The sequence below is a fragment of the Pleurodeles waltl genome, chromosome 3_1 (assembly GCF_031143425.1).
Source record: "Pleurodeles waltl isolate 20211129_DDA chromosome 3_1, aPleWal1.hap1.20221129, whole genome shotgun sequence".
Taxonomy (NCBI): domain Eukaryota; kingdom Metazoa; phylum Chordata; class Amphibia; order Caudata; family Salamandridae; genus Pleurodeles; species Pleurodeles waltl.
In genome coordinates, this window is record NC_090440.1 from 155,801,480 (window position 1) to 155,822,492 (window position 21,013).

Sequence of the window (21,013 nt, forward strand, 5' to 3'; positions counted from 1 at the left end):
AATCTCAACTAAAGAGATAAGTGTCATGTCAGCAGATTGAGGGTCTCCATTGAGGCAATGTTTCAACTGGTTCTTTTCAGTCACATCTAAAGAATGTGTCACCTATAAAATTGCAAAGCATACATTCAGAGCGTCATACATCCGAAGTGTCCCCTGAACTGTTTTAAATGTAGAATCTAATGTTCGTTTTCTGCACATGATATGGTCCATACCTCTGATATAAGATTGTTGAACTAAGATTCAAGTTATACTAAAGCAAATAAGAAGGGTGATACATTGACATTACAACAGTGCCTGTTAGGCATTATTCTTAACCTAAATAATGGATGGACACTCCTTTTGGGAGATCATGAGGACTCAGCCTTCAGGAAGGGCCACTCACAGATGATCTTGCATATGCTGGTCAAAATGCAGTGGCTATGTATATCTGATAGAGATTTCTAGCTACACATTCCTTACCTTAGAACTCCCTGGCATCAACTTGAAATCCGGAACTTTTGCAGAGTAATAACCTTGCGCGCGTCGTCGGGTGGCATTCATATCCGCGTGGTGTCGTTGGAGCCATTCGTAACGTCAGAGTCGCCTATTGAGGCACCATTCAGGTGCACATATGTCAGTTCTTTTCCTTCCGCGCTGGTTAGTGCAGATCCAGAATCGAGCTACCATCGAGCCTTTTCCAACCTTTTTGTTGAAGACTTTTCCTAGTCTGCGTAGAATGTCATCTAGGAAGACTGGGTTCAAGCCGTGCGGCACCTGCTACTGTGCCATGTCGGTGACAGACCCCCATAAGGTATGTCTCTGGTGTCTGGACTGAGACTGTGACTCTAAGTCGCGTTCCGACTGCTGGGCCATGGCTCTGAAAGCTTTGAGGGAGTGGCCCTAAAGCTCATGGCGGCCTGTTAGTTGACGTCAGTCGGCGCAACTCCTCGGAGGTCACGGTCCCGATCGAGGAGGAGGTCTTGTGCCCCCTCCAGGAGCCCAAAGTCCTCTTCATCTCACTCAAGATCCTCTGGGCACTCAGGGAAGAGGCCCAAAAAGATGTCCAAGCGGACCTTGACTTCACCTTGCGCGTCGGCTGACGAGGCGAGTCGGAAAAGTTGATGTTCCAAGCATAGTTCCGCAGGGCCAATGCCAGGGCCGACTTCGAGCTTCCCCCCCCCCCCCCCCCCTTTCCAGGAGCCAGGGTGACCCCCACTCAACTAAAGGAGTTTTACGACACCATGTTTCTTGTATTTTAGCTGGCTGCCCCTGCTGGTGCGCCTTCGGGCCCTGTGGGGTCGGCAAAGGCTCCATCAGGTTCAACTCCGGTGTCTTCAGCCTCAGCACGATGTGGTCTCTTGGATCCAATATCTGATCCGGAATGACGCCAAGTCCACACAATCGGTTTCCTCTGGCGTCGTTTCCAACGTCCACACTGCCGGAGCCACAGGCGGTGCAAGCCCCATCCTCATACCTGATGATCCAGAGCCGGAATGGCATCATACAACGCCGATTCAGGTGCCGAAAGCTCCAACAGGGGCAAGATCATTGCCTGAGTCTTAATATGATCAACCAGGCATTGGTGAGGAATGGGGGGGGAGGTCTCCAGACCTTCTGGAGTATGGATTGAATAAATGGACTGGTATGAGGAGTTTGGAGAAGCCAGTGGACTGGACACCTCTCCAGATACTGGCATGCTCTCACCTCCTACCGTGGCTACGGAGGAGGGAGCATCTTATGCTACTGTGGTGCATAGGGCAGCTAAGATCTTAGACCTAGATCTGCCTACGGTACCAGTCAGGACTAACCTCCTGACTGAGGTGCTTGAGCCAGGGGTTACCACATCAGAACCAATGTTACCCTTTAACAAAGCCCTCACTGATGTTCTGCTGGGGACATGGTCCAGACCCAGCACATGGACTCCAGTGAATAGTACAGTTGGCCGACGCCATTGCCCAGCTCCAAATGACCCTAGCTTCTTCATTCAACATCCCACCCTGGAGAGCTTGGTGGTCCAAGCCTCCAGTTCCCTTAGCTCCTTCCATTTCGCTGCGAAGGCGAACAGATGTAATGTCAGCAGTATTGCACGTTTGAGTTTGCAAGGCTGCACTCGCTCGGCGACGTTTTTTGTTGCGAGTTGAATTCAGGCCTCCTGTATTCCTTTCCACCCATGCCACTTCTGTCCAGAGTTCTCAAGAAGATCAAGAACGACTGTGCCCAAGTAATCCTGGTGGCGCCAGACTGGGCACCACTATCCCGAGCTTCTGAAAATGTGCATCGATCCTCTGATCAGGCTGCCTCTTCAGGAAGATCTTCTGTTACACCAGCAGGGAAAGGTTCTTTACCCAAAACTGTCAATTCTGCATCTTCATGCGTGGAGATTGAGCTGCGACAGTTGACAGCCTTCGACCTTCCTCGCAAAGTCTGTAAAATGATTCTGGCAGCCAGGCATCCGTCCACTAAGATGGTATCTGCCTGCCATTGGAAATGCTTTGTATATTATTGTACAGAAAGATATTGATCGTGTTTCTGCTTCTCTCTCTGACATCCTTCTCTTTCTTATCCCCTGCTCAATAGGGTTCTGCCTTGGGCTCTTTCAAAGGCTATCTGTCCACCCTATTGGCATTCCTTCGGCTGCCCGATCAGCTTTCATTATTCAAATCTCCAATTGTAAATAGATTTCTTAAAGGGCTTGTACATATGTATCCTCCTACGCCCTTTGTCATGCCTCAGTTGGACTTAAATCTGGACCTCACTTTTCTCATGTGTGCTCCCTTTTGAGTCACTGCACAACCGTCCCCTCTGGCTGGTCACCATTAAGACAGCCTTTTTAGTGGCAATAACATCTGACAGGAGGGTGAGTGAGATGCAGGCTCTTTAATCTAAGCTGCCGTATCTCACCATGTTTGCAGACAAGGTGGTACCTAGAGCTTGTGCCTCTTTCCTCTCCAAGGTGGTGACCCCATTTCACCTGGGTCAGAAATTCACCCTGCCCACCTTCTTTGCTCCACTGCATCCCACTAAAGAAGAGGAGCGACTCCACTGGCTGGACCCAAAAAGAGCATTTTCGTTCTATCTTGACCGCACAAAAGAGTTCCGGGTAGATGACCAACTCAAAGTAGGGCTTGGGTAGTGCAGAAACTGACATTTTGCACTGGGTCGTTCTCTGCATTAAGATCTGCTATGCACTGGCCAAGAAGCAGCTGCTTGAGGGCCCATTTTACCAGGGGGAAGCCTGATAGCACAAGGTGTTCCAGTCCAGGGTATCTGTCAGGGAACAATGTGGGCATCATTGCACACATTTGCAAGACATTACTGCCTGGACAGTCAGGTCCGTAGAGATGGACACTTTGCCTGTTAGGTCCTACAGAACTCTGTAGTGTAAAGATCTGTCCGCAGCCCACCTCCAGGAAGTTATAGCTTTGGTATCTATTCTAAGGTAAGTAATCTGCAGCAAGAAGGCTCTATCAGATGAACAAGTTACTTACCTTTGATAACGCATTATCTGGTAGAGAGAGAGTCTATCTAGTTGCCGATTCCTTACACCCACCCATGCCTCACAGGTCTGCATACAAGTCTATTGAGATCAGGGATTGCCCCTTTCAGGGTCCTAGTGATTGCACATACAAATTGTTGGTTCTTTCAATGGCTCTGTGCTTCTGGCTTGGGAGTTCATGGAAAAGGAACTGACTTACGCGCACCTGGGTGGTGCCTTTATAGATGACTGTGATGTTACAAACGGCTCCAACAATGCCGACAACTCCACACAGATCAGAACGATGCTACCTGATGGTGCATTCAAGGGTATTGCTCTGAAAAAGTTCCAGATTCCTAGCTGAAGCTGGGGAATTCTAAGGTAAGGAATCTGCAGCTAGATAGTCTCTACCAGATAATGCGTTACCGAATATAAGTAACTTGTTCTTTAAAGTTGACCACCCTGGATGCAACTATCAGGAAAAATTTAGGTATTCCCCCTGTAAAGATAAGAATTATTTAGATTTACTATCTCATTATGAAAATGTTCCTTGATATGTGGTAGTTAGACGGATAGGTTTCTTTAAGATAAGAGTGGCATTGGCCTTTCAGGATATAGTGGAATTGGGAATTTGGAGAGACCCACTGACATGAACATAGGCTACTAAACTGTGATCTTGAGTAAACAGCTTGCCTACTTTTTTTTTTGGTTTGGTGTTAACCAAGACGTTTTGATGTGTTTTTTTTTTTTTTTTTTAAATGTGTATCATACATACTTTAAGAGGCTTTCAGCCATCTCTCTTCACCTATTGATCTGTTGTTGTGCCTTTCCCATTTTGTCTCTTCCCACTACAACTTGGGGCAGTGGGTAAGCCTGCTTAAGCCACTGGTTAACGTCACTTTGAGTGACTGCATTTTTCTGTTTCACAATGAGCACATCCGCAAACAAGGTAGTTTAGTTCTCTTAAGTACCAATGTTGCTTGATGTGATCGTAGGATGCTTTTAAAGTGAGCACAGGGCACATTCCAGCTTTATCAGTTCCTGGTTCCCAGTGCAGTTGTAAATTCCTTTTGAAGTGACTACTGCTGTTTCACAGTATACTATATTGTGTTTATCAGTTTTATTGAAAGATAGCCTGGTGTTTAGTATCCAATATTTTATACTATGAACCCTCTTTCCTTCCTTCTTTCCTTCCTTTTTTCTTCCTTATTTCTTTCTTTCCTTCTTTCTTTTTCCTTTATTCCCTTTTCGTTCTCTCTTCTTTCTTTTGTTCTTTCTCTTATTTCTTTTGTTCTTTCTCTTTTTTGTTCTTTCTCTTCTTTTTTTGTTCTTTCTCTTCTTTCTTGCCTTCTTTCATTTTTCCTTCTTTCTTTCGTTCTTTCCCGTCTTTCTTGCCTTTTTTAATTTTTCCCTCTTTTTGCCTTCTTCCTTCCCCTTTTGCCTCACTCCTTTCTTTCTTTTGCCCTTGTCTTTTATTTTTTGTCAGCATTCCTCTTTTTTTTGTTCACATTCATTCCTTTTTTCTTCCTTCCTACCCTTTTTTCTTATATTCTTTCTCAAAGGCATGGCTTTATTAGGTCTGTGTTAGCCAAGACGTTTTGAATTTACTAAAGGTATTTAGAACATAGTTACTTATGGGGGTTTTAAGTCAGACTTCATCCTTTAGTCAATGATTGTGTCACTCACATTTTTCTTCCACCCACTCCAGCATGCATTAAGGGCGATGTTAACCCTCTTCGGCCACTGAATGACTTTACTATGAGTAACGGCATGCTTCCCTTTCTCAAGGAGCACGACCACACACAAGGTAGTTCCCTTTAGTGCCGTGTGTACCATGGTAATGTGTACTTTTTGAGACCAGAAAAACAAATTTGACTTTAGCCAATATTTTTTAAATTTAGATTTAATGAGTCACTCTTCAGCTTCCAGAACAATATTTTTTGTAAAAAAATAAATAATAAAAAAAGACAAAACAAAAAAGAAATATCAAAACGCTGCCAGCCAACGCCAGACTTGATTGGCTTTGCTAGTCTCCGTTTAAAATTGCTTTCATTTGTATCTGTCAGTTCTACAACAATTAGGTTTGGTGTATGAAAACAAGGTTTGATTTATTGTATGTTTTTGGGAAAATTGGAAACCATTGTTATTAAAAACTAGAATTATATAGCATTCTAAGACTCCACCATTTAGTATTAGAGATGTATTTCATAAATTAATGCTTTTTTTTTTTCAAAGGAAAACCAAAATTGCACGTCAGTGGAAAGCCCAAGAGAGGACTTCATGGACCACATAAATCCTTCAAACAGGTATTTGTTGTTTTTGCAGATTATTCAATTCATGTACAGATTTTAGACAAATAAATGATTGAATGAATTTATCTGAAAAGTGTGTGTATATTACATCCTCACTTGACTAATTGGTATGTCATATATGTTAGTTATCTAAAGGAGGCCTGTATCGTCCAGAGTTGACCTGGTCAGATGAGAATATCTCAGAGCCAGGAAAATCTTAGTGCACCAGGGAGTGAATGGTGTTGTTAACTACGAACTTAGATTACATAGCCAAATATTAATCTTTTTACGTGACCTTCTAGAGACCATCGGGGAAGCGATAAACAGGCCACCATACATTTTTTGCTAAACGCGTAAATAAATGAAGTCCGCAATATGCTAGAAAAATTTCAACGTTTATTTTCTCATAACTGTTTAAAAAGGATGATGTTAAAAACAGGAATTTTACAGCGCAAAATACAATGTATCAATCTCATGTTGATAAATATTCATAAATCTCTGCAGTTGATATCGGTATTGCCTTCGGTTAAACTAAATGGCTGGAGTGTAAATACCTGCACACTCTACTCCCTAATTTAATAATTTCAAAAAGGGGAAACCACATTTATTCAAGGATCACTTGCGTTCACGTACTCGTCAACATTTTGCGCCTCTTATTAACATTCTGCTTCCTCAAGAAAATCAACCATGTATTTTAGCCATTGCCATTGTGGGGTGTTTGCTTTTAAACCGTGATCAACATACAAAACCTACAGTGCATACTGTTGCAAAAGGATACAGTTTCCAAACTGCTATGGAAATCCCCCGTAAATGCATGCATGCATAAAACAAGACTCACAGGGAACTAATGGGGGAAATAACTTTTATGCATAATTAGGTAATGTGACCACACCTAGTGAGCAGAGGTGCCCCCACGAACCCCAGCTCCTTTTTCCTGAATGTGGGGAAGCCATTTTATACGTGTACTAGACATAGGTCACTACCTATGTCCAGCTACATAATGGGAACTCCAAACCTAGGCCTGTTTGGCATCAAACATGTCAGAATCATACCTTAATACTGGTGGCAGTATTGGTTGTATGATTCTATGCACTCAGGGGGCTCCTTAGAGGACCCCCAGCTTTGCTCCTACCAGTTTGCAGGATTTACCAAGACAGCCTGCGCTGCAGCCATCCTACAGACAGGTTTCTTCCCTACTACTGCTCGAGCAGCTCAAGCCCAGGAAGGCAGAACAAAGGATTTACTTTGGGAGAGGGAGGTAACACCATCTCCCTTTGGAACTAGGAGTTTCATGGCTTGGGATGGGTAGCCTCCCCAAGCCACTGATATGCTTTGAAGGCACATTTGGTTCCCTCCTTGTATAAACCGGTTTGCAGTAGTCCAGGGACCCCCCGGTCCCTGCTCTGGTGCAAAACTGGAAAATGGAAAGGGGAGTTACGACTCCCTTGTCCATCACCTCCCCAGGGGTGGTGCCCAGAGCTCCTCCAGGTGACCACTTGATTTGCCATCTTGAATCCAAGATAGGCAGAGGCCTCTGGGAGAATCTGAGTGGCCAGGTCAGGCAAGTGACATCACAGCCCCTTCCTGATAGGTGGTCACCCTGCTAGGTGACCAATCCCCCTTTTAGGGCTATATAGGATCTCCCTCTTGGTTGGGTATCTAGATTCGACGTGCAAGATTCCAGGAGGACTCCTCTGCAATGTTTACTTTGACGTCTGGCCACTGGAACCGCAACTGGACTTCACAGGAACCTACAATCTGCAGCTCCAGCAATGACTTTGCTCTGCAACATTGTTTCTGTGGCTCTTTCCAGCAACTGCAACATTTTCCCGGCTGTGCATCCTCTGAGGGCGGCAAGTCTTTAGTCTGCACCGAGAAGCCAGAAGGAATCTCCCTTGGAGTGAAGGAGTCACTCCCCTGCATCTGCAGGCACCAACTGCAACGACGACCAGCTGTGTTGGTCCTCTCCCACACTCAGGTGGTGGTCTTGAGTGGTCCCCTTGGCCTCCTCTACCAGCTGCCCAACTTTGGAGGTGGTGATTCTTTGGGTCTCCTTGCAGGACAGCACACCTGTGCACCGCAACTTGCAGCTACCAAGACTTGTTGGCTCTTCTTCCAAGGGATCTTCAGGCTCCGTGTAGCCCTGGCCTCCAGCACTCTTCTCTGCAAAGTGTAGTCAACTGCCTGCTGCTCCAGCGACGAGGGACCCCAATCCAGTTGTGCTGAGTAGGCCTCACTGAGATTCCTGTGCCTGTTGCTTGTGAGTTGCCTGTGGGGGCTGCACCCTCGACTTTTAGCTCTCTTCACTTCTGATGATCGCCTGGGACTTCCCTCCTTGAGTTGAGTCCCCACATACCTTCCTGGTCCCCAGCAGCTCTGCAATTTGTTTTCTGTGACTCTTGCCTTTGCCAACGCTTGTTGGAGGTTTTTCCACCCCATTGACTGACTGCAACTCTTCTTCTGATGAGGGACATCCACTGCATCCCTTCTGGAACTCTTCCTCTGCTCCTGTGCTGCATAACTTACTGCTGGTCTTCACCGTCGACCTGGTCCTGCACCTCCAGAATGGTGGGTAGTGGATCCTGCCCCAACTGGACACTGGAACTGGACTTCGTCCCCCTTCATTTGCAGGTCCTCTTCTGTCTGAATCCATCTTCTGTTTCTTCCAGTCTTGCTTGGGTCTTGCACAGTCCTTTTTCAAAGTTTCTCTGTGGGTTTGGGAAAAACCAGGTACTTACCTCTTCTCTCATGGTGGCAGGGGGGGGCGCTTTGGTACTTACCTTTTGGGGTTCCTAGTTCTTCCAGCTCCCCTCTACAGATTCCACTTACCTGGGTGGGGTGTCTGAATTTCGTTTTCCATTTTTGTTTTAATATATGGTTTGGTCTCCCCCTATGGGCTCTCTTGTTTGCTGTTATTTCACTGTTTTCTATTGGCTTCTATGCCCATTCCTGATTACTAAGGTGTATATAATAGTGTGTTTACTCACCTGCTAGTAGAGTATTACCTATATAGTATTTTAGTATGTGCGTCACTATAATAAAGTACCTTTATTTTTGTAACACCGTGTGGTTCTTTCATGTGTGTGAGTGCTGTGTGACTGTAAGTGGTATTGCATAAGCTTTGCATGTCTCCTAGATAAGCCTTGGCTGCTCAACCCCAGCTACCTCTAGATAACCTGGCTTCCTAGACACTGACTACACCTCATTAATCGGGGATACCTGGACCTGGTATAGGGTGATAACACCACAGGTGCTCACCAGGCCAGCTTCCTACACTGTGGGCTCACTGAAATGTGGAGTACCTCTTCTTTAAGTATGCGTACAAACGTTTGGTTAATGATTTTTTAAATATGCGTACAGTGGGCTGAGAATTACTAGTCTCTCACAAAATGCTCTTAGCTGTTTTATCATTCTGACTCTAGTGGAGTTCTTCAGTGCAATGAACAATGCATAGTCTACTGATGGCTACTGCATTGTTTGGACTACAGTGCTTTGAAATTCATACCAAAACATACATTGTTGAAAAGGTATACACATAGGCGGGCTTACTTTGGCCGACAAGTGTTGTTATTTATTTTTACCTGTGCTCGATGCTATGTATTCCTTGGCAAGTGCTTCAGTACTCGTAACTTTAGGCCACCCTGGAGGTTGCAGCACTCTATTTTGCATCTAAATAAAATCAGTCACTCGTCACATGTTCAATTCATTTTCGGTATTGTATACAGAAAGCAGTTCTTTCATTTTTGTGTGTACTCGAGTGCAAGCAAGACTTTAACATGGCCACCTAATTTCTTTTGTTTTTACACATCAGGGGACTTGACACCATAGTGACCATCCTGTTGCATGTAGACCTTGCTTATGCTCAGTTATGTTTCCTTTAACATAAGTTTATTGGCATTTTAGTACATAGGTACATGAAACAGTAGCCTATCTCAGCAAGGTTGTCAGTCAGCGAGTAATAAATGTGTGTGTACTCTCTCAGTGGACAAGGTGAACAAGCAACAATCACACAACTGCACTATCATAACATTCCCTTGAAAAAGGAAAGGCATGCAATCCCACTGGAAAACTGTAGTGAATGGTCCCTTTGCGTTCTTGGAACATGTTTGCTATACCATCCTAGTCAAAGTCTTTGCAATGGTAGAAGTTGTAAATATCCCATGTGGCCTACAAGACACTGGGTTAGGAGGTGGGCAGGGGAATGGGGGGACTTGTCGAGTAACCTAAGTTGTAAAATAACGTAACTGTCTGAAGGTGAGTTGTTAGCATTAAGGAATGAAGAACAGCGGAGGAGGTGTGGTGGAGAAGTACTAATGGGCTGAAGGCCCCAGGACTTGTAGGAGCAAGAGCCAGGAGCTATACAAAGGATTTAATCTTTTCAGATCTCTTTTTTTTTTATATCCACAGCCATGCAATGATGATTGGTCTTATATAGCATGTTTGCATGGGGGACAGTCTGCATAATTTGTTTGCACAAATGGCTCCATCAAGATGGCAAACGAGTGAGAAAAAGGGGATTCCCTGACTTAAATGGCTCTATCCACTGGTAGGGACACCTCTCTTTCGCCAGCGATTATCTTTTTTTTTTTTGCCCTAAGTGCTGCAAAGTTTGCTCAAACGTATATACGAAAATAAAGGGAAATGACCATCTGTACTTCATTCCTCTATTCTTTTGTGACCCTCTATAGTGCTCATCGCCTACCCAATGTTTTATGAGAGGTCCTGGAACAATTGGATCACACTGCCCTTAAACTATAATCTCCTATCATTGCGCTGCAAGCAGAATCTTATCCTTGGCAGATGAGTGGGGCTATTTCACCATGACATCTCTTCCCCCATGTCAGTCCGGTGATTCCCAGCTCTATGGGCTTACACTTTGAGAATTTAGCCTCCACTCTGGTCTCTTAGGACATTGTGGAACAAATCACAATAGTTCTCCTAAATGTCCACTCGCTCTGCTCTTTCCTTCACTCTTGGATGGGAGGGTGGAGGAAGTGGAAGGGAGAGGAAAGAGGGGTGTGTGGGAGTGCACAGGGGTAGCCAGGGAGGTAACCGTAAGGTTCCAATCCCATCCTCAAGGGCTTCATCCAAGTACTCAGCAGCCACTTCAGAACGCTTGTCATTCTCTGACCCTGACACATCCTCTGGTTGCTCCCAGTTATTCAACACCTCCTCCTAAAACCCAGCAATAGGTTGATCACTCCCCGGGGGTTTTCTTTCAATAACACCCTCTCCTCTGCTCTACCCCACATAGTGACATCTCCCACCCAAGTCTCCAGCACAGGTCCCGTAGCAGCCTTCCATGCCATTACGATGCGTCTCCTGGCCAATATGAGTGCCAGATCCAAAAACCTGGAGCCCCCCATTTGAGGTTTAGGTCTGGTGAACATCCCCAAAAGGCAGGTCTCATTTGAAGAGAAGTGTGTGTGACCCAGTGAGGTGCGCAATCTGAGCCCCCCCCCAATAAATTATCTGACATCTGTGGGGTGTCAGGTAGGTCATGTGGACATAGTTGAACTGGATGTATTTAAGTCTCTCATTCCTGGAGACTTTCTTGGAGTAAGCCATTATCTTATGCCATTCCCTGTCTGGGCTTTCACGACCCAGTACTTCTCATCTGGTCCTGAGCTCCACCAAGGGCTTCTGTGCTATGCCGTTCAGGGCCTTAAAAAAATAAGTTACCAAGTGCTGTGCTAATCTCATAGATGTCACCAATTTGTGTACTGAGTGGGTTGTCGGCTCTTCCCGGCCATTGCCCCAGAGAATCTCAAAAGTCCGCACCAAGGCTTCATATGTCAGGAGCTGGCATGGGGCAGGTCATGCCGGGCTGCTATATCCTTGAAGGGGATGAAAGAGCACAGGTGGTGACATTCACAGACAGCCGAAGCCCAGCCTCCATCCACTCCAACAGTTGCAGAGCTGTAAAAAAGGGAATAGGATCTCCATGAGGCAATCCCATTAATGGCAGAGCAGGGGCGTAGAGTGGAACAGCCCTAGTCTTCAACAGCCAATGTCGACAGCATTTGAGGAGCGCCACAGTCAACAGGGTGCTAGGCTGTGGAATACCCACAGCTGGTCACAGCAGTCGTGCCAGCAGCACACCTGATGTCGTATCGATGCCATAAGTTCTAACCTGTCCCGGGGTGCCTCAATAAAACACCGGGGCAACCCACTGGAGCTGAGCCACTTAAAAATATAACTCAAAATCTGGAGCTCCCAAACCCCCTCATCTGGTGAACGCAGTAGCACTTCCAGGGATACTCTCTGATGACCTCCATCCCAAATTAGTGCGTGGAGTAGGGTGTCTAGTTGCTGGAAACTCGAGGCCAGTACCCTGATAGGGATATTCACAAAGCAGTACAGAAACGAGGAAGCATCACCATCTTGGAGATGTGTATGTGGGGATTATAGTGAGACGTACAGATCTTCAGAAAGAGACAAGTCTTAAGAAGGTGGAGAACCCCTCCAAGGCTGCCCTCGGGTAGATCTTCCAGGGTATGATACACCTAGATACCCAGGTTTTTAAATGACAGGGAGACTAGGTCAGACCCGGAGGAAAATTAGGTGCTGCTGTGTTCCTTGGATTATTGGGATCAAGTAAGTTTTGGTCATATTATCACAAAGGCCAGAAAGGGTCTCAAATTCCTTCAGTCATTGGACTGCATCTGTGACAATAGCAGCACCACCACCCAAGTACAGCAGGAGGTCGTCTGCATAGAGCAAGATTATATGTTCTCGGCAGTTGACGACTATCCCACTGCCTCTACCCTCCCGACGAAATAGCTCTGCTAAGGGCTTGATGGCTTAGTCCTAATAAGAGGGGGGCTAGAGGGTAGCCCCTTCTTGTACCCCTTAAGATATATTGATGAGAAACTGTGGAACTCGTCCGAACTCTGGTTGTCGGTTTGGAGTTCAGCAATGTAACTCACTTGATCTAGCTTTCTCCCAGTGTGCATGACCACAATTAGAAAATCTCACCAAACCATGTCAAAGGCCTTTTCAAGGTCCACTGACATGAGCATGGCCCTCAGTAAGGACTGCACCGTGGCGTTATGTAGAATATGATAGAGCCGCCTGATATTAAGCAGGCCTCGAAAAATGATGAGTGTTACTAGACCTGCAGGTCAAGTAACTTGAATAATCTACTTGGCGATAACTGTAATGTACTTGACCCATCCCAAATTGTGTGATCCTAGGCAAATATCTTAGTTTACAGAGTCCCCTTTTTCTTCTTTCACACGAGTGTACCTTCAAATATGTGAGCTCAGCATTTCTGCTGTATAAAAAACTTTGTTGTTTGATTAAACAGACTAAACATTTGCTCCATGTATATAAAGAATATAGCCCTCATATAGGGGACACATGATCCATGGATTGCCTCTTAGTTTACTAATTAAGTGTTTAAACATAAACCTAGAAACACTGCTCTTTTAATAAATATATTACTAGAGCATGATGTGATCGCACACTGTCATTTACAGACAGAAAATGTCCAAAATATATTCTATAACCTTCCCACTAACTTGCAGCTGTACTGATAAAACTATATAATGTATTAACAATCTGTGAAAATCGGGTTTCAGAAAACATATTTATTCTTTGCACATCACCAAGTAAAGTGATCTGATTTGTTGTCATCCTATTAAAATATTTGTTTCATCACACAGAAGTACAAACAATGGGCTTTCACAACTACTGAAATATATTTTGAAATGTTTGTACAGTTGACTTGGTTATTTAAATGTTGTGCGTTAGGGAAAAACTGACAAAATCCTGGAACTCTGTAGTCAGAAGACAAATTAATTGTAAAACAAACTGACTTTGACCTCGGTCTCTGAAAATAGAGCACATGTGATAAGGGCAACATTTAAAGGCCTCCTTCACTTTCTGACTGAACAGAATATCTTATCTTGTTAACTCGCCAGAATATCTTATCTTGTTAACTCGCCAAAAGCGGTGAGTAGGTCCTAAAAATAGCTCGACATGATAAAATATGACTCGCCCTAGCAAGTGGACAAGTAGAATTTTCGAGGCCTGGATTAAGGGAGGTACAGCAGGTTGGGATAAAGTCATTTTGATCCCCATGGATCAGCCCCAGCAAATGGTGGAGCATTCAGGAGGTCAGAACCTTACTAAGAATCTTGAAATCCATGCTGCTCATGGAAAAGGGTCAGAACACAGTAGGTGAACCCACAATCTTGGTCTTAGGAAGAGGTACCACAGTCGCCCTTCATGTAGATTTGTGCAAAGCTCCTAATTCCATAGAGTACCTCTAGTTTCGGGGCCAATTGGGTTACAAACACGGACTAGAACTCTACTGGGAGGCTGTCAGTTCCTGATGTTTTGCCAGTTGCCATTTCCTTAATGGCAGCTCTAATCTCTTACACCATCACTGGAGCTCCCACGTCTTCCTGGGCCGCGGTGGCAGCACCTGGAGCAGTTGTCTGTGCAACAAATCCACTTGTAGCCCCCTTTAGAAATAACTTCTGCCAATGGTAAAGCGTTTCATAATAGTCCTGAAATGTGACATTGATGGCCTCTGGGGAATATGATCATGTACCGTCAGTTGTTTGGAGCTGGGTGATCAGTGTTACTCTAATCTCACACCTGGTCAAGCCAGGGCCCTCCCTGACCGCCCCTCCTCCTCGTGGGCTCGAGCGATATAGTTTATTTTTTTATAAACACTTTTTTATTGATATTTTCCATCATTAAATGATCATACAATCTTAGTGAGATACAACATTTTTCAGCGCAATGGCTCAGCCTATTCAACTCTTGTTAAGTACACTACTGTGCTGGTTCCTTAAGAGCTCGCTATCACCCCCCACACCCCTTTGTGAGTCGGAATTAGTGGTGCAGGATGAACATTGTGCAGTGAGGTCACGTGCGCCGCCATCCCTTGTGTGAGGCAGCGTCACGTTCCTACTCAGTAGGGATATCTGCTATCAGGTGCGATGTGGTTGGGTTTTATCAGTTCGCCTCTCATTCAGGGGTCAGGGCAACAGGGGTCACCTCTTCCATGGCTTCCATTACCATGTCCCATCCCCTTGCTACCTCTAGTGATCTCATCCCTCTTTTGGCCTCCCTGAGAAGGGCATCTCCCTCGCATCTAGCCCATTTTTCAAATTCCCCTTTCCATTAAGATATCCTTGAGCTTGTCAGGTTTTTCCAGGTCATGGCAATCTCCCTCTTGGCCAAGACATAGGCCACACCCTGGAATCTGCTAGTGACCTTTGTTTTGGAAGTTTGTGGGAACCACCCGAGTAAGCAATGGCCCATTGTACAGGAAATCACCCTGTCCACTGCTTTTGCCACTGACTGGGTCACCTGTCCCCAGTACGTCCCTAGTATTGGACAATCCCAAAATATGTGCTTGAATTCTGCACCGAGCAGCCCACACTTAATGCATTTCGCTCGGTCCGTGCTGAAATACCTATTAATCTGACCGGGGGTTAAATAAGCTTGATGCAACACATAAAAGTTAATAAGCTTGAATCTGGCATTTCTAGTCGGCCTGGGGAAGCCCTTCAATATTTGCTCCCACGCCTTGTCAGGGATAGTGGCACCCAGATCTCCTTCCCATTTTAGTCCAAGTTAGGCCAATGGGAGAGTCTTATCTGACGCATTCTGCCATATAAATATGTCACTGCTTTTATCTTACCTGTAGAGGTCGTCAGATAGGTACAAGTTGTCTGCGTTGGGGGCTTCCCCAATCCCGCCCGCCAGTGATGCTGAATACCGGCAGTGACTGAGCCATAGAGCAAAAAGTGACCCCCCCGGTAGATCAAACTCCGCTCTGAGGTCCTCGAATGTTGTCATTGTCCCTTCCTTAAACAGGGTACCCACTGTCTGTACCCATGCCTCAACCCAGGCTTGGAGTCCCTCCCAGTTACCCCTATGCGGTAGCGCCAATATGGACAGAAGTGGAAGGTCTAGGGAATTCAGTTCCTGAATTTCAATTCAGGAGAGTCCCCTGCCCTGTTGCTTCGAATCCCCAATAGCACCTCCATTAATCTCATCAGCAGAGGGGTGAATGGTTTCACCAAAGCGTCGGGGTCCTGTCTGCTTGCTATCCAATGTGTGAGCCACTGGAGCTGTGCCGTCAAATAGTAGGCCTCAAAGTCACGGGACAGCCAGCCTTTCATCTGTGGACTGTCTTTGAAGTTTAGCCAATGCCACTCTCCTTTGCCCACTGCCCCATAGGAATGATATGACTAGTTCTCCCAATTCTCTAAAGGTGCCCTGGGTATCCATATCGGTAATACTGTAAAATAATATAGTAGGCTAGGTAGGACTATCATTTTAAGAAGCGCCACCGTACCCGCTACAGACAGTGACAGGGTCGGCCAAAAAGCCATATTGTTCTTGATGGACTGCAAGGCCCTCCCTACATTTCCTCAAGGATGTCTTGTGGGTTGTGATACACCCTAACCCCTAAGTAAGAAAGACAGCGCTGTTCCCCTATTACAGTATTCAGCTCATGAGGAGGTGTCGCTGCAGGACCTAGTGGGAACAACTGGGTCTTGTCCCCGTTTACTCCAAGTCCCGAAAGAGTACCGAACCTGGAGAGCATCATTTGGGCCCCCGGCAGGTCTCTATGCATATTCCCCAGAAAAATCTGCAGGTCATCAGCATATAGGGCTATGCAATGTCTTCCCCCACCTGCTCTTATTCCCTGGCCTCCCTCTCCCCCCCCCCCCCCCCCCCCGAGCTGTGGTTGCCAATGGCTCCATTGCTATTGCAAACAGCATTGAAGACAGGAGGCAACCCTGTCTAGTGCCCTGCTCCACCGCGTAGCTTTTTGATATTGTCTGACCAGTGCGAACTCTGGCCGTGGGTTTGTATATAGTAAGCGCACCCATGCAATATAGTCAGGCCACAAGCCCATCCTGGCCATCACGGTGTAAAGAAAGCTCCACTCTAGGCTATCAAAAGCCTTTTCAATATCCACAGCAAGTACTCCCATCGTCTTGTCATCATAGGAGGGGTCCCTCATGACCGCCAACAATCCGCATATGTTATCCGCTGTGTTTCGTCCCAGGACGAAGCCTGCCTGGTCTGGGTGTATTAGCTTTAACATGTAAGGGAGGAGTCTCGTCACCAAGATCTTACTAAGAATTTTGTATTCCAAATTCAACATGGACAATGGTCTGTACGCGCCTCGTTCTGTAGGATTTTTACCAGGTTTTAGCAGAGGTACCACAACTGCCTCTCTTGTGGTCACTGGAAATATTCCCCGCTCTCTGACAGCCACATAGAGGGTCTCCAGCCTTGAGGCCAGCAGGTCTACGTACATAGCATAGAACTCGACCGGGAAGCCGTCTGTCCCTTAGCCAATTCCTTGATGGCCCACTTGATTTCCTGTTGGGTGATGGCTCCTCCCAACTGCTCTGCTCTGTCAGGTGTGAGTGTGGCGAGTGGCATCTGGGCCAAGTAGGCTTCTTTGGCTTCTCTATCATACTGGAGGGTACTTTTATATAGCTGCTCATAAAAGGCTAGAAAATGTACATTAATTTATTCCTGTCCATAGAAGCGATTTCCCCCATGTCTGTTTTCATTTCCAGAATGATTGAGCCTCTCTGAGTCAGCGATGCCACCCACGCCAGCATACGGCCTGCCTTGTCCCTCTCCCTGTGGGCTCCTGCAATATAATTTTTATAGTCGAAGCAGCGAAGACGTTCAATGCGCTCCGCTACTGTTTCTTTGAGCTCTAATATTTTATGTTGGTAGTTTGGATTATCCGGTCTACTCCTTTTAGCCTCCCTGTTTGCTCTCTGCCACTATGGTGTCTCTAAGTAGCGTTCTGTGTACCCTTACTGATCCTGCTATGCACCTCCACCTCATCACTACTTTAAAGGCATCCCATTCTATCAAAGGATTGCTGGTTGTGGCCTCATTATCCGCAGAAAAGTGATCAATATGCTGTTTCACCTCCCCTTGATAATGTGCATCCCCTAACGATTCCGGTTATAATTTCCATGTGGGGATACGGGGGGAGGGGCAGACACCACTTCAGTGATAGCAATATTGGATTATGGTCTGAGATAGTGCGAGCCAAGTATTCAGCCTTGTGTATGTGAGAGAACACATCCGGTGTACACAGGAATGTGTCCAGCCTAACATGTAATTCATGTAAATAGGACAAATACGAGTAGTCTCTGGTGTCAGGGTACAGCCTTCCCCACGCATCAACCAGGCCCCAATATGATTGCCAGGATGTGAATTGCCGAGCCACTCTAGTGAGCGGAGAATCGTGCAAAGGGGGTGTGGGGGCTGTCTTTAATGGGGTCCGCCACACAAATAAAATCTCCTTCCAATACTAGTGAGTGTTGCAGGAATGGGGCCAGGTGGCTTGATAGTTGTGCAAAGAATGAGCCCTGATCTGAGTTGGGTGCATAAACATTAATCATTCCCAGCTCCCTGCCCTCTAATCTCCCCCGAATTGCTACAAATCACCCCGCCGGCTCAATGAGACTGTCCAGCAATTGGACTCGGACCCCACCTGTATCTATATCAAGGTCCTTCTGGCATAGCCAGAGTGAGTGGTGTAGTATACTTGGCCCCTCCATCGTTTCTGTATAGCCTTCCCCTCGGCTTGTGTTAAGTGTGTTTCCTGAAGCATTGCCACCTGGACCACTCTCCTCTGTAAGTATGAAAATACCTTATACCTTTTGACTATCGTGTGCATGCCCTGGACATTCCATGAAATTAATTTGAGTCCAATGTAGCCATACCACTGTCTTGTCCACAGCCGCTTCTGTGCCCATCCCATCTCCATCGACAACCGCAACAGTGTCCTCCCGCCCCACATATTTAGATACAGAACTAAAACCAAACTCTGACTCGCATTGCCCTGTAAACCTAACCCAACAAGTAACTTCCCAACCCCCCTTCCCCAGGACAAAAGTGTTTTCGTCTCTCATCCAAACCTAAACAATTACATCAACTAGTCTATCGAATCTGGGGGTAGTCCTCAAGTTCACTTAGAAGAATCTGCCATGTTGCCTGTCCGCCTCCCCCCCCCCCCCCCCTTATATTTCGGATTGTTTTTGGGCTCGGCCTCCCTCCTGCAGGTTCTGCCATCTCAGACTGTTTTTTCGACTGCTCATGACGGAAGGATGATTCCCAGACAATTCTTGGTGGCCACCCGGTGCCGACCCAGGTCCTCCCGGATAAATCCAGAGATGAGCGAGTCAGATGATTCAGTCCGACGTTCCTGGAGTCCCGTCCAGTCCCGTCTGATGTGCGCGTTACATCTGAGTCTTCATCCGATCCTGAATGCTCCATCTCCTCGTCCACCGCCGGGGGGGGAGCCGGGGTCTGGTCCACTCAGAGGCCACCGCTTCCATTACCTTCTGGCGTTCCTTTTGCACCTCTTTGTTGAAAGGAGCTGTCAATTTGTGGTTCATGCAATATCGGGATCTCTTTTGGTGCCGTGATTGCGGGTCTCCCGTGAGATGGTTCTCTCCTGGTGAAGACTGAGAGTCTATCTACTGCCATACTTCTTCCGGTGAAGTAAAGAACTGTGCGCCCCCTTGGCCATCGCCCTCAGTTTTGCTGGAAACATCATATCACATACTGTATCCCCATTTGCCGCAGATTGTTTAGCGTCTCAAAAAGTGGTCCTCTGTTTCTGTACTGCCCGCGAAAAGTCCGGAAAAATACGGACCGTGTGATTGACTATTGTACAATCGCCGTTCCTCCTGACTTGGCTCAGCAAATAGTCCCTGTCCCTATAATGCAACAATCGAGCTATAACCGACCTTGGAGGGGCCCCCGGAGGCGGGGGGCGCGCTGGAACCTTATGCGCTCTCTCAAGTGCGAAGAAGGGTGAGAGTCCGTCCTCCGCCACTTCCTCTTTAAGCATGCGCTCTAGACACTCCACCATGTTATTCTTTTCAATGTATTCTGGTAAGCCGACCACGCAGATATTGTTTCATCTGGAACGATTTTCAGCATCCTTTGCTCTTATTTTCAGGACGCAAATTTGCTTCTCCATCTTGCTCATAGTCTTGGTTGTGTCACTAATCTTTGGCAGGGTCTCTTTGACTTGTTTTTCTTCTGTAGACACTTTTTCGGCCAAGCGACGGTGGTCGTCCCTGAGTATAGTTAAGTCTGTGGCCAGGGCATCAATTTTCCCTTCTAATACTTCACAGGAGGCTGTTATGGCTTGTAAAATGTCCTGAAGGGTGGGGTCTTCTGGTCCCTTCCGCGGGGTGGGTGTTCTTGGTTCCCTGTGGTCTGTCATGGCATTTACAGTAGTGTAGTCTTTCACCTCTGGATCTTTCTTGCGGCCTACTTTTCCTATATCTGGGTCTTTGTCGTCCTGTGCCGTCCTTTTTGACAGTGGAGGCCAAGTCAGTACGTCTGGGGGGAAAGGGGGTTGGGGGGGTGGTGGTAAGGAAGCAACAGATTCCTCTCCTGTTAGCGATTCTCCAGGCCCTCGAGATCCTAGAGGTTTCCCGGCCGCTTCTCCACTTGTTGTGTGGTTTATTAAGTCGTCCTTCTTAGGTGCCGTGCGGGATCCGCGTCATTCTACCTGCTGCATCTCTCCCGTGACTGTGCTGTGGCGGGTTTGCGGTGCTGCAATGATCCCCTTTCATTTTTGGCTTTGAAGTTTTTACTGTACTGGGATCTCCCCCAGTGCGGGGTACCACAAGTGCAGTGGGCTCCCTCCCGTGGACTGCCTCTGTGGTTTGCTACAGTAGGGGACTATGGGGCTCACCACGGCTCCCTACACACAATTCCTTCTCCTGGGCAATGTACTGACTGGAGCCCAGTGGCCTCCACTCCTAGGCCCCGGCCGTCGTCCTGGGCTCCCTGCAGCCCTTGCAGCTTTGAGAAGCCGGGCAGCCCTCCTATCGCCGTTTGTGCTGGGGTATCTCTTGTTGTGCTAGGAGTTAGATTAGTTTTTAGGTGGAGCATAGCAGCGCACAAGCGCTGCTATTCTCAACATGTAATCTATTCTGTGGGCTTCTCAACTTCCTTGGCCTGCCTTTCAAATTTCCCTAGATTTCATAGGTAAACGCTTATTTTACTCCCGCCTTGAGGCTGCTTTGTTACCACCTTGGAGACTGACCCGATTACATGGTTATTGCATGATCTGTCATATACCTAAGTGTGGCGCACTATTTTTTCTTTTTTCTTGCCACTTTGTGCTGCGTGGCTGTATGTTACTTCTTCCTCTTCCTTATTTTAGGCATGCCGTTGTTTCTTTTTCATTTATTTCATATTTATTTAATATATATTTTTAAATGTTCATAGAGCG

The 21,013-nt window shown here is 46.5% G+C and overlaps 1 protein-coding gene across 2 annotated transcripts in view; it reads left to right on the forward strand.

Moving 5' to 3' along the window:
- SCAPER (S-phase cyclin A associated protein in the ER) overlaps positions 1–21,013 on the forward strand; it is a 2,262,878-nt gene that overhangs the window by 138,802 nt on the left and 2,103,063 nt on the right. For both annotated transcript variants that reach the window (XM_069222023.1, XM_069222024.1), the window contains exon 5: positions 5,690–5,760. In XM_069222023.1, the coding sequence (XP_069078124.1) occupies positions 5,690–5,760 (71 nt within the window). The remainder of the gene's footprint in view (positions 1–5,689; positions 5,761–21,013) is intronic.